We start from the raw sequence: 11879 nt of genomic DNA on the forward strand, positions 1-11879 counted from the left end.
GACTTTTCATTGGTCAGTTTCTGGTCACATGATTCTCTTCTCGGGCTGCAAACGAAGGGAAGCCAGCAACAAGTTAAGCTGAAGACCGAAGCAAGAGCTGGGTCAGGTAATGCCTTAGCTGGGAAGGGGTCCACAGATTCCCTGTGACGGGGGTGGAATAAGGAAAAGGGAAGGCGGAACTAATCTAGAAGGAATGAGCTGCTTTTGATTTCCGGGCTGGGGGAGGAGGGCCAGGTGCCGACACTAACAAAACAGGAACCCCAGGCAAGTGGCCCTAGATCCTTTGCTTTAGAGGTTTGGAGGCGCAACTGTTAGAAGAGTTTAAATTAACTAGAGACGAGACTTCCTAGCTTTGTACTGAGTGGGAGAGCTCCCCCTTTAGCTGTTTTTTAGAAATAGCAGAAGTCTCTGTCATAATCCTTACAGGAGGTGTTTGTTGAATCCTGCCTGAATGAAAAGAAGGGGGTGGGGGGAGGGAGTGGAGGTGGGTTTTCTTCCAGAAGGTCGATGAAAAGAAAAAGATCTGGAAACACAGCAGGGAAGGGTGGAGATTAGACAGCAGAAGGAACTTCCTAATAAGGCAGTGAGATGCTGGCTTGGGAGAAGAGGGGTATTTTTTTGAATCCTGGGTTAACCTAACCAAGAGAGAGATATCAGGGTTTGGGACCCAGAGTATAGGAGCTTCAGAGTGTCTCCTATTTGGGTCTTATAAGTATTTGTTTTGTTGACCCAAATACCTTTGCTGGTTTCCATGGAGACAGTGGGTCTGACATCACTGTGGTTGCCATGGTGCCTGGTTCTAGAGGACCTGAGCAGGCTGTACACACAGCTAGGGATAAACAGGGACTTCAGCCCAAGCTGCTGCCACTTCCTTCCTGCCACCACCTGTTAACAGTCAGCAACTGGGGATGGGGAGATGATGACAACGGCGGGGGCGGAGCCACAAGCGGAAGGCTGAACAGCCATGGCTCTATGGATACTTAGAGATGCATGCCAAGGTGTCCTTTTGGACTTGGTACAGGGAAGTCATTACAGCCATTTTCCTGTCTCTGTGTGGGATGGGTGCATGTGTCTGGGAGGATGGGCATTGGGAAAGACCTATCCAGGACTTGGATCTTGACTGGCAGGAGCCACAGGAGGTTATTTAGGGCACCACGTGGGACTTGAAAACAGCTCAAACAGAAGGGGATAATGTGGTTGGTTTCGAAGGTAGAACTGCCGTACTGTCCCAGCCTCACTTCCCTTTTCCTGAGTTTCCTTATAAAGTGCTGGGGAAGCAGTCATTTATCCTCTTCTGAAGGATCACAATCCAGTACTCTTGAGAGGTCAGCTCATCTATCCTTCCACCTTTATGCCTGGTCCCAACAGGAGCTGCCTGAGGGAACTGTCTTAGCCTTGGATGAAGGGGCGGATCCCTCTCTTCTTACTCTGCTTTGTGTCAGTCAGGCTTTGGAAACTGGAGTGATTCCCTCCCCTGTCCCTGTCAAGTCAGAGCAGATTAACGAGGTGCAGGACCATAGCCCTGATTTTTGTCTATCTTTTGCAAGCTATAAAGTGGTGTATATATACATGATAGTTGCCATAAATCCATTTTCCCAGTCACCTTCAAGTTCCCTAACACCAAACTCTGGCGATTACTAAGAAGGTAAACAGAATTTATGATGGAGCTGAGAGTGATGAGGAGACTTATAAAAGGTGCATCCAGGTGGATCTAAGCTATGCCAGTGGTTCTCAACCCTGGGTGCGCATGAGAATCATTTGAGAGGTTTTTAAAAAGACCCACGCCTGGGCCTACACCCCAACTCAATTGAATCAAAATCTTAGGTGATTCCAATGTGCAACCAAGATTGAGAACCATTGAACTAGACCATACCAAGGACTTATGCTGGGCAAGTGGTGGGACATTTAGGGCTGAAAGAGGCCATCAAGTCTTCCTTTGCAGGTCCTGGGGGAGAAGGTAGTGATTGTGTAGGTACCTGGTGTTGGGAAGGGAGGGCAAGGCTTCTTATTGGCAAGTTAAGTCTGTCAACCTTGCTGGGCTTAATCTTCCCTGACTAAAATGTCAGGGGGCTGGACTGGAATTCCCCAGAGCCTTTCCAGCCTATGCTACTTTGACCTTTCAAGGTCAGTTCAGTTTTCCAAGGCCCTGTTGGTCCCTGGAAGAGGCTGGCTTCTCTGTGGCTGTTGGCAGATTCTGATTTGCAAGGCAAATACTGCTTAGAAGAGTTGGGGTATCAGGGAGAGAAGGACTGGAACCAGGCTTGGTTCTGGAGGCTGCTGCCCAGCACTTGAACCTTGGAACCCAGCCAAGGCTGCTTTCTGCATCCTGCCCCTCCTGAAAGGAGCACCCATCCTTAAGAGAGCTTTCTTCTGCAGGTGGCAGCCACAGCAGCCTCAGGGACCTCAGCAACTATGGCCTCCTGCCCAGACTCTGATAATAGCTGGGTGCTTGCTGGCTCCGAGGTATGAAGAGCAGGCCTGGGAACCATGGGGGCAGGCTTGGGGGGTGTTTCTGCAGTGCTGGGCTTCTTTCTTGGTGGGTCCTTTTCCTTAGTCCTGATGGTCACCTGCATCACTTCCTGCTGGCTGTTAGAGGAACTCCAGTAGCAGGAAGAAGGAGATCGGGCCCCAGGGCTCAAGTGTTGGCACTTGGACCATGCTATGAAAGAAGGGACCAGTTCGGTAAGCTGAGACAAGTAGGGAGGGATTTCGAATGGAGAGACCAATGTGAACAAAGGTCCCGAGGCGATAGTGGGGAAAGCCATGCTGGGGGAGACTGTGGGACACCCATGGGTGATGTGGAGACATGGGTTGGAGCCAGTGTTGGAGTGAGGTTGGGGGCAGAACATCGGAACCCCTGGAAGAGACCTGAAGGGCCTGGCTGAGGCCTTCAGGCCTCATCCTGATGGGAAATCAATGTGGGGCTTTGGGTTAGAGGGATCAGGACAATCATTGTCTTGGGCAGAGGGTGAAGCCACTGTGCAGCCTGGGTGGGAACAGGGAGAAAGTGTTTTGAAGACCCCCTGCAGCAGTCCAGGTAGCAGCTGGTGGGGCAGAAGCCCACTGAGGAGGGAGAAGGGGGCTGGTAGGATGGGGAACTGAGTGGCTAGAGAAGGGATGGCAAAAATTTGTCAAAGGCATCTCTGAGAGTTCCAAGACCTTGCGACTTTGTATATTAGAGCCACCAGGAGGGGAGGAGGGGAGGAGCTCGGTTTCAATATGTTGAGTTTGAGGTGCTCTTGAGGAACCCAGCTGGGAGTAAGGAGTTGACCTTGGGGATGATGCTGGAGCAAGATACATGGATTGGGACTCGCTGGCAGAGGGAAGGCAGGTATGAGCAGATGGGCACCAGGCTCTCAGAGCCCTGGCCTCCTGTTGAGGTGTCTTTGTTGACAGCTGGGGGACCTTGGGCATGCCATGTCACCTCTCTGTCCTCTCCTGTAAAATGGGGGTCATGATTTTTGCCTTATAGGAGGGACCATGAGAATAAAAATGTTTTGAAAATGGCAAAGACACAAGTAAGATGAAGCATTATTCTCAAAGGGATAGTTGGAGCCAGGGGGCAGGTGGCAGGCCAGGGCCCTGCGGAAGGGGAGTAGGCAGAGGGAGGAGGCCAAGGCTGTGTGGCCAGGGCTGAATGTTCAGGGAGAGCACCCTGGAGACAGGCTGTCTGTGGTTGGGGTGGGTTGGGCTTCTGTGAGCAGCTGCTGGGTGTCGGGGGAGTGTCAGGGTCCAGTGGGAAAGGCCAGAAAGGCTTAGGAGATGTAAGTAGTTGTCCAGTTGAGAGGGCAGCTGCAGTGACACCCCGGGAGGCATAACTGTGACCCGTGGGCACCCAGGGAACTTTGTTCTCTTACCTTCCTCCTACCCTTAATATTATAATATCTGTGTTGTTCATCTGTGGGGAAGGAAGTGCTACTGATCTTGAGGGGAGGGAAATCTAGGCTGTAGCTCACCTCCTGGCGGTGGGGCACCAGGTTTGTGCTGCATCCAGTGCCTTGGTGTGGTGGTGCTTCTCTGTGTAGCGGAAACCTGGCCCCTGAAAGTTCCTCCTCACAGTGAGTGAGGCTGGGGAATGGCCAAGCACTTGGTGCTGCCCGGAGCCCCTTTTCGGGCCGGCTCATGACTGAACATATGTTTCTGGGATGTGGGCTGGGGCCCCATTCTTGGGTGCAGCCCTTCTCCTTGCACTTCTCCTCCCAGAGCCTACCCGTGGAGACGCTGGGCCCGGCATCTAGGATGGACCCAGAATCTGAGAGAGCCCTGCAGGCCCCTCACAGCCCCTCCAAAGCAGATGGGGAAGAATTAGCTGGGACCATGGATGGAGAAGGTACCAGGCCCTGCTTAGGATGTGGCTTACCAGACAAAGCTATTCTCCATATTTTGGGGTTTCCCAGTTTCCTCAGAGAAAGGGAGGCTGGTTTGTTTTAGTTTTTCCGTTAATCTCAGTTGACAAACTCCTTTTCTCATTCCATCTGGCTTTTTCCTGCCCCTTCCAACCTGGTAGGGGCCCGTGGGAGACAAGAGGACTGCATAGCAAATTCAGCTGGGGCAGCGGGTTTTTCTGGGCCTTTTCTCCTACCACAGGGACACTCTTCCAGACCGAAAGCCCTCAGTCTGGCAGCATTCTAACAGAGGAGGCTGAGGTCAAGGTGAGGAGCTTCCCTGTGGGAAGGAAGGGAGGTGGGAAGGGCTAGCAGCTGCTCACTGCTGCATCTGCGTTAGGACACCCTGGAAGATGATGTTTGTGGTGTGGAGTCTCCTGGTCCCGGAGACACAGTAGTCCAGGGAGACCTGCAGGAGACCACCGTGGTGACAGGCCTGGGACCAGACACACAGGACCTGGAAGGCCAGAGCCCTCCGCAGAACCTGCCTTCAACCCCCAAAGCAGGTGAGAGTCCTCCTTGTCTCTCCTGTCACTCTCCTTCTAGAAGGTACGGGAGAGGGATCAGCCATCACTACTGAGGACATGCTCTGGTCCAGGCCCTGGGGCTGAGCACCTTGGTGCTCTCCTTTCTCACCACTACCCCTGGGACATTGAGGCCCAGAAAGGTTGAATGACTTGACCAAGGTCACACTGCTGGTAAGGGGCAGGGCCCACATCTGGTTGGCTCCTTCCTCTCTGCCATGGGGGCCTCCTCTTTTCTTGCCTCCAGAATTCAACCCTCATTTCTGGAGTCCCTTCCTTGTGCTGGCCCTGGGCCTGGGCAGAGGGAAGATGAGTGGTTACCGCCTATGTAAGCGGCAGATCAGACTGAGCCAAGGTGCATATCAGACCTAAGAGAAGTACAGAAATATAATTAAGGTACTCCCAAAGGAGGGAGAGGCCATTCAGTCAGGAGACTGGTTGAGAGCAAGGGAGAGGCTGGGACAGTGAGAGGTGACATTTGAGTGGAGCCCTGAGCGCAGAGTAGGCTTTTGGTACGTAGGGCAGGGGAAAGAGATTATTTTAGGCCAAGGCTGCAGCATCAGCAAAGGAGTGGGGACCACTTGTCTTGTGCTAAGGAGCTCTGTTCCAGGCTTGTGGCAGAGGAGTGTAGGAATTGGTCCCTGTTGAGTGACAGGATGGAGGGCCTGGGGGTCATTTAGGAGGCGACTGCACTGGTCAGGAAAAGATGATGCAGACCTGGGCCGGGCACGATGGCTTGCACCTATAATCCCAGGGCTTTGGGAGGCTGAGATGGGAGGATTGCTTGAGCCCAGGAATTCAAGACTGCAGTGAGCCATGGTCATCCCACTGTACTCTAGCCTGGGCAACAAAGCGAGACCCTGTCTCTAAAGAAAATAAAAATTGGCCGGGTGCGGTGGCTCATGCCTGTAATCCCAGCACTTTGGGAGGCCGAGGTGGGTGGATCACAAGGTCAGGAGTTCGAGACCAGCCTGGCCAAGATGGTGAAACTCCGTCTCTACTAAAAATAAAAAATTAGCCGGGCATGGTGGCATGCGTCTGTAGTCCCAGCTACTCGAGAAGCTGAGGCAGGAGAATCCCTTGAACCCGGAAGGTGGAGGTTGCAGTGAGCCGAGATCGCGCCACTGCACTCTAGCCTGGGTGACAGAGAGAGACTCCATCTCAAAAAAAAAAAAAAAAAGAAAGAAAATAAAAATAGGCGGCTGGGTGCGGTGGCTCACGCCTGTAGTCCCAACACTTTGAGAGGCCAAGGTGGGTGGATCACCTGAGGTCAGAAGTTTGAGACCAGCCTGGGCAACATGGTGAAATCCCATCTCTACTAAAAATACAGAAATTAGCCAGGTGTGGTGGTGCACGCCTGTAGTCCCAACTACTTCCCAGCTACCTGGGAAGCTGAGGCAGGAGAATCGCTTGAACCCGGGAGGTGGGGGTTGCAGTGAGCCAAGATCGTGCCGGTGCACTCCAGCCTGGGTGACAGAGGTAGACTCTGCCTCAAAAAATAAAATAAAATGTAAATAAATAAATAAAATAGAATAAATAAAAATAGGCTGGGTGTGGTGGCTCACACCTGTAATCATCGCAGTTTGGGAGGCTGAGGCAGGTGGATCACTTGAGCTCAGCCTGGGAACCATGGCAAAACCCCATCTTTACAAAAAAATACAAAAAAAAAAAAAAAAAATTAGCCGGGCGTAAAGATGCATGCCTATAGTCCCAGCTACTCGGAAGGCTGAGGTGGGAGGATCACTTGAGCCCGGGAGGCAGAGGTTACGGTGAGTTGTGATCGCGCCACTGCACTCCAATCTGGGCGACAGAGCCAGACCCTGTCTCAAAAAATAAAAATAAATAAAAATTTAAAAATATTAAAAAAAAAAAAGAAAGAAGATGCAGATCTGAACTAACGCAGGTACAGTGTGGGTTGTGAACAGGGGTGGACTGTCAAGATGTTTCAGTGTAGAACTGTGAAATTGGATGTGAGGTGGAAAGGGAGGGCTTAGGTTAGCTAGGTGGTGGCAGCGGTGCCTTCCCCTGAATTGGGAAAACACTAGCAAAGAACCAGTTTGCAGGGCAGCGTGTTGAATGTTTGGTCCCAGAGGGAGTGGCCAGTAGGCAGTCAGACATACAGGCTTGGAGCTCTGGGATGTCAAGTCAGGAGTTACACACTAAGGACTCATTGCTGAAGCGGGGTGTCAGTGGTGGTGAGAGAGTTGTGACTATGTGTACAGTGAGAAGAGCAGAGAACCTGAAATGGTGCTAGGGAGACCACCGACTTTAGGATCAGGGAAGAGCCAGGGAGGGAGAATGGGAAGGAGTGGCCAGAGAGTTTGGAGGGGACCCAGGAGGATGGTAATAGCTGCAGAGGTTTGATGCACGGCACACATTGAGGAAAGAGGATACTTTCAGGATGAAAATGGCTTTTATAGCTTGTAGATTGACAGCACTGGTCTCCTGCCTCCAGACTGGGCAGGGGCAGTCATCAGTGCCTAGGCAGAAGTGGGCAAGTGGGCAGGGTCTTCATGTGCCCCTCTCTGGGGTCAGGGCTGAGGACCTCCCTCCCTGTGCCTTCCTCTGCTTCCCCCTCTCCCTGTGTCTTCCCGTCTCTCCAGTCACCTCACTGCCCTGTCCCTGTTCTTTCCCCTAGCTTGGATCAGAGAGGAGGGCCGCTGCTCCAGCAGTGAGGATGACACCGACGTGGACGTGGAGGGTCTGCGGAGACGGCGGGGCCGGGAGGCCGGCGCACCTCAGCCCGTGGCGCCCCTGGCTGTGGAGACCCAGGCCGGGGGGGAGGGTGCAGGCGGGGAGCTGGGCATCTCCCTCAACATGTGCCTCCTCGGGGCCCTGGTTCTGCTGGGCCTGGGGGTCCTCCTCTTCTCGGGTGAGTGGTACCTCTGAGGCTGGGGCTTTGGGCTTCCGCACCTGCCTGCCCTCCTGCCATGTTCTCACCTTATTTCACCTCACCCCTCCCTGAGGGCCTCATCAGACTCCTCTGTCTCTATCCTTAGGTGGCCTCTCAGAGTCTGAGACTGGTGAGTAGGGAGGGGCCTGGCCTGTGCTGGGAGGTTTTGTGTGTTCTTTGGTTCTCTGGGTCAGGAGTAGGGGTGATGGGGGCTCACATTTATTTCTCAGTTAGTGGCCTTGTCAGCTGTTCAGGGTGCCCCTTGGCTCTTTACCTCACCAGACCTCTCAGCCACAGGATGGGTCCTGAACAGGAGTGGTGACTGTGTGAATGGGAGGGTGTGGGGAGAATGGGCTCTGTGTGCCTCAGGACCAGTTTCAGGACTTCCCTTTCCCACAGGGCCCATGGAGGAAGTGGAGCTGCAGGTCCTCCCGGACACTGGGTCAGACCCTGAGCTGCTGGATGCTGTGGGGGACAGGCAGGTATGTGTGACTATCTCCAGAGGCAGGTGGGGCCTGGCTGGGGAGAACCTGGGCTGTGGGGTAGCATGGCATAACAGGCTCTTCTGCCCTCAGGATGGGCTAAGGGAACAGCTGCAGTCCTCAGTGCCTCCTGACCATGTCCCCAGCCTGCAGAACATGGGTCTTCTGCTGGACAAGCTGGCCAAGGAGAACCAGGACATCCGGCTACTGCAGGCCCAGCTGCAGGTGGGCATAGGCAGGAGGGGCTGGGCTAGGGTAACCCACCTAGGCCAGGTGTCTGTCCTAGCATTCTCCCCCAAAAGGAATGTTTCCTATTTACCCACACATCCTGACCCTCCCCTCTCCCACTATAGTCAGGGCATTTTCCCAGTTCTGGGTTCACATCCCTTGTGCTAAGGTTTGGTCCAGGGCTGGCATACCTGTTCCACATGGTACGTGAAACATACATGGTATCACCTGTGATTGACTGGTGTAGTCTGCCTGGAGCACTGTGTGGAAAAGGATTTAAAGAACATGCCAAGTGCCATGATCAGTTAACACTGTTCCAGGTATAGGAAGTGGAAACAAAACCGTGAGAGCCACACATTGGCTATCCTTAGGTGAATCTAGGAAGTGTGTGCTTATATAAAGACATATATACATATATATGTGCCGAGACCCAAGATGGAATTTGGGGATCCCTGTGTCTCATTCATGATGGAGATGGGGTAGAGGATGAAAACCAAATCCTCTGGGTGTTCCAGGCCATAAAAGGGGCTCAGGCTACTGCCCGCTATAATGGAATGGAATTGGGGTAGAAAGCATTGGGGCTATCCTGACAAGAACTCTTTGTGACTTCCTTCATCCCAAACCATATTCCAGGCCCAGAAGGAAGAGCTTCAGAGCCTGATGCACCAGCCCAAAGGGCTAGAGGAGGAGAACGCCCAGCTCCGGGGCGCTCTGCAGCAGGGCGAAGCCTTCCAGCGGGCTCTGGAGTCAGAGCTGCAGCAGCTGCGGGCCCGGCTCCAGGGGCTGGAGGCCGACTGTGTCCGGGGCATGGATGGAGTGTGCCTCAGTGGGGGTAGAGGCCCACAGGGTGACAAGGCCATCAAGGAGCAAGGCCCCAGGGAGCAGGAGCCAGAACTCAGCTTCCTGAAGCAGAAGGAACAGCTGGAGGCTGAGGCACAGGCATTAAGGCAAGAGTTGGAGAGGCAGCGACGGCTGCTGGGGTCTGTACAGCAGGACCTGGAGAGGAGCTTGAAGGATGCCGGCCATGGGGACCCAGCTCACGCTGGCTTGGCTGAGCTGGGTCACAGATTGGCCCAGAAACTGCAGAGCCTGGAGAACTGGGGCCAGGACCCTGGGGTCTCTGCCAATGCCTCAGAGGCCTGGCACCAGAAGCCCCACTTCCAGAATTCCAGGGAGTGGAGTGGAAAGGAAAAGTGGTGGGATGGGCAGAGGGACCGGAAAGCTGAGCACTGGAACCATAAGAAGGAAGAATCTGGCCGGGAACGGAAGAAGAATAGGGGAGGTCAGGAGGACAGGGAGCTGGCAGAAAGGTGGAAGGAGGGCAGGCCAAGGGTGGAGTGGGGGAGCAAGAAGGAGGGCAAGCGACAGGGCCTGAAGGAACCCCCAAGGAAAAGTGGTAGCTTCCACTCCTCTGGAGAAAAGCAGAAGCAACCTCGGTGGAGGGAAGGGGCTAAGGACAGCCATGACCCCCTGCCATCCTGGGCAGAGCTGTTGAGGCCCAAGTACCGGGCACCCCAGGGCTGCTCAGGTGTGGCTGAGTGTGCCCGGCAGGAGGGCCTGACTTTCTTCGGCACAGAGCTAGCCCCAGTGCGGCAACAGGAGCTGGCCTCTCTGCTAAGAACATACCTGGCACGGCTGCCCTGGGCTGGGCAGCTGACCAAGGAGCTACCCCTCTCGCCTGCTTTCTTTGGTGAGGACGGCATCTTCCGTCATGACCGCCTCCGCTTCCGGGATTTTGTGGATGCCCTGGAGGACAGCTTGGAGGAGGTGGCTGTGCAACAGACAGGTGATGATGATGAAGTAGATGACTTTGAGGACTTCATCTTCAGCCACTTCTTTGGAGACAAAGCACTGAAGAAGAGGTGGGCAGCTGTAGGGGAATTGGGTTGGGTGGGACAGAGGCAGTTGAGAGGATGTGAAGAGCAAGGGTCATTAGTTTGAGGATGTATCCCTACTTTTGGTCCCCAGCTGGCTTCCCTTAGAAAAGGCATCCAGGTCCGCTTCCTTTCTTCCCTTGAGGGCAGGAAGCTGCCTATTCCCTACCCCAGAGTGGTCCTGAGCAGTCCCCTTTTGGGTGGGGGGATTCTTTCTCCTGAGTTGCCCTGCCCTACCTCTACCTGCATGGCCGAGGGGATGAGGGAGATCCCCATCTTCCTGCCTCCCTGACTGGAGCCTTCATCATGGGAGACCAGGTTTTCCCCCCAGATGCTTGGCGGTGCCTGCTCAAGTCAGCTTCACTGGGAGGAGCAGGGTCCTCTCTCCTCGGGGAACCCATTTTCATCACATAGTATTGTCCCCTAAAGGCCTTTTTCTCCCCACAGGTCAGGGAAGAAGGACAAGCACTCACAGAGCCCAAGAGCTGCGGGGCCCACGGAGGGACACAGCCATAGCCGCCACCACCACCACCACCACCACCGGGGCTGACACCCTGCCCCACGGTGAATGGCCTTGGCCTGGCCCAGCCCAAGATCCCAGCGTTATCTAACTCCTGGAGGGTAGACTCTGTCCTGGCTTGTTTGGTGTCCTCGGATATCTTTCACACAGTAGAGCAAAATCACCAGCCCTGCACTGATGTCACTTTATCTAGAAGAAGGCCTTAGCTGGACCGGTTTCCGTCTATGCAAATGTATGCAAATACTCCAGGCCCTGGGATGTGGGCTTGTGTTTTGTCACTGTGAAGGGGGAGATGGGAGAGGAGCCTGTTTTGGGGTGGGGTGTGGGGAAGGCAATCTGATTGTGAAGCTAAAGAGCTTTCATCCTCTTGCGTGTATGTCCCCAGAGTGGGCCCCTTTGACCCACATGCTGACTGGCGCCTTGGGATTTGACTACAGTTGCTGGCTCGAGGCCTAGCACGAGGACTTTCCCTGGGGTTTTGCTGGGTTTGGAAGCAGCTGTCCCCAGGGGGTGAAGTCCCCCCTTTTTTTAACCCCTGCTTCTCTCATGGCCTTACCTCCCTATGTGAACTGTAGACTCAGATCCCAATAAAGTGCTGTTACAGCTGTGATGCTGGGTGGTTTCTAAGCACGGGGGACACCCCACACCCTCTGCCTGAATGGATGGGTCCATCCCAGGCACTGATACTTCTCCCCTTGTCCTGTATCCCCCTTTGCCCTGTATCCCCCTTTGCCCTTGCCTTGCCCTTCCAACAAACCCTAGGCCCTTGAGAAGCTGACACTTCTCCTTTTGCTCACAGCTGCCTTGGCCGCTCCCCTGGGAGATGTAGCAAATTGAGTGTGGGTTTTGGAGTCTGAGTCTCGGGCTCAAATCCAGGCTAAGTGATCTTCGGCAAGTTAATCTCTGGGAACTTTGGGTTTCTTATCCTCAAAAAAGGCAATGGAAGGGCTGGGGAAGAGATTAAATAAAGCAA

General features: G+C 54.1%; 1 protein-coding gene across 8 annotated transcripts; it reads left to right on the plus strand.

Moving 5' to 3' along the window:
* Positions 1–75: 75 nt before the first annotated feature.
* On the plus strand, positions 76–11514 carry PBXIP1 (PBX homeobox interacting protein 1). Of its 8 annotated transcripts, none has more exons than XM_077943201.1 (12): positions 76–106; positions 2377–2463; positions 2555–2682; positions 4204–4330; positions 4588–4652; positions 4726–4891; positions 7548–7781; positions 7909–7932; positions 8202–8284; positions 8378–8509; positions 9146–10374; positions 10834–11514. In XM_077943201.1, the coding sequence occupies exons 3-12, from the start codon at positions 2662–2664 to the stop codon at positions 10934–10936; spliced, it is 2184 nt and encodes a 727-aa protein (XP_077799327.1). In that variant the 5' UTR covers positions 76–106; positions 2377–2463; positions 2555–2661; the 3' UTR covers positions 10937–11514. The 8 variants fall into 8 exon arrangements, with proteins under 8 accessions (XP_077799327.1, XP_077799324.1, XP_077799349.1 ...); XM_077943198.1 differs by having other exon boundaries at positions 2594–2682; XM_077943223.1 differs by lacking the exon at positions 7909–7932 and having other exon boundaries at positions 7548–7812.
* The last annotated feature ends 365 nt before the right edge of the window (positions 11515–11879 follow it).

This window comes from Macaca mulatta, chromosome 1, assembly GCF_049350105.2.
Source record: "Macaca mulatta isolate MMU2019108-1 chromosome 1, T2T-MMU8v2.0, whole genome shotgun sequence".
NCBI classification, from domain to species: domain Eukaryota; kingdom Metazoa; phylum Chordata; class Mammalia; order Primates; family Cercopithecidae; genus Macaca; species Macaca mulatta.

Bases quoted from the DNA above. Each gene is read 5' to 3' on its own strand.
- PBXIP1 (XM_001114649.5), top strand. From the start codon at position 2,413: ATGGCCTCCTGCCCAGACTCTGATAATAGCTGGGTGCTTGCTGGCTCC. The intron at 4,892-7,547 runs GTGAGAGTCCTC...TCTTTCCCCTAG, and splicing joins GCCTTCAACCCCCAAAGCAG to CTTGGATCAGAGAGGAGGGC. The intron at 8,285-8,377 runs GTATGTGTGACT...TTCTGCCCTCAG, and splicing joins ATGCTGTGGGGGACAGGCAG to GATGGGCTAAGGGAACAGCT.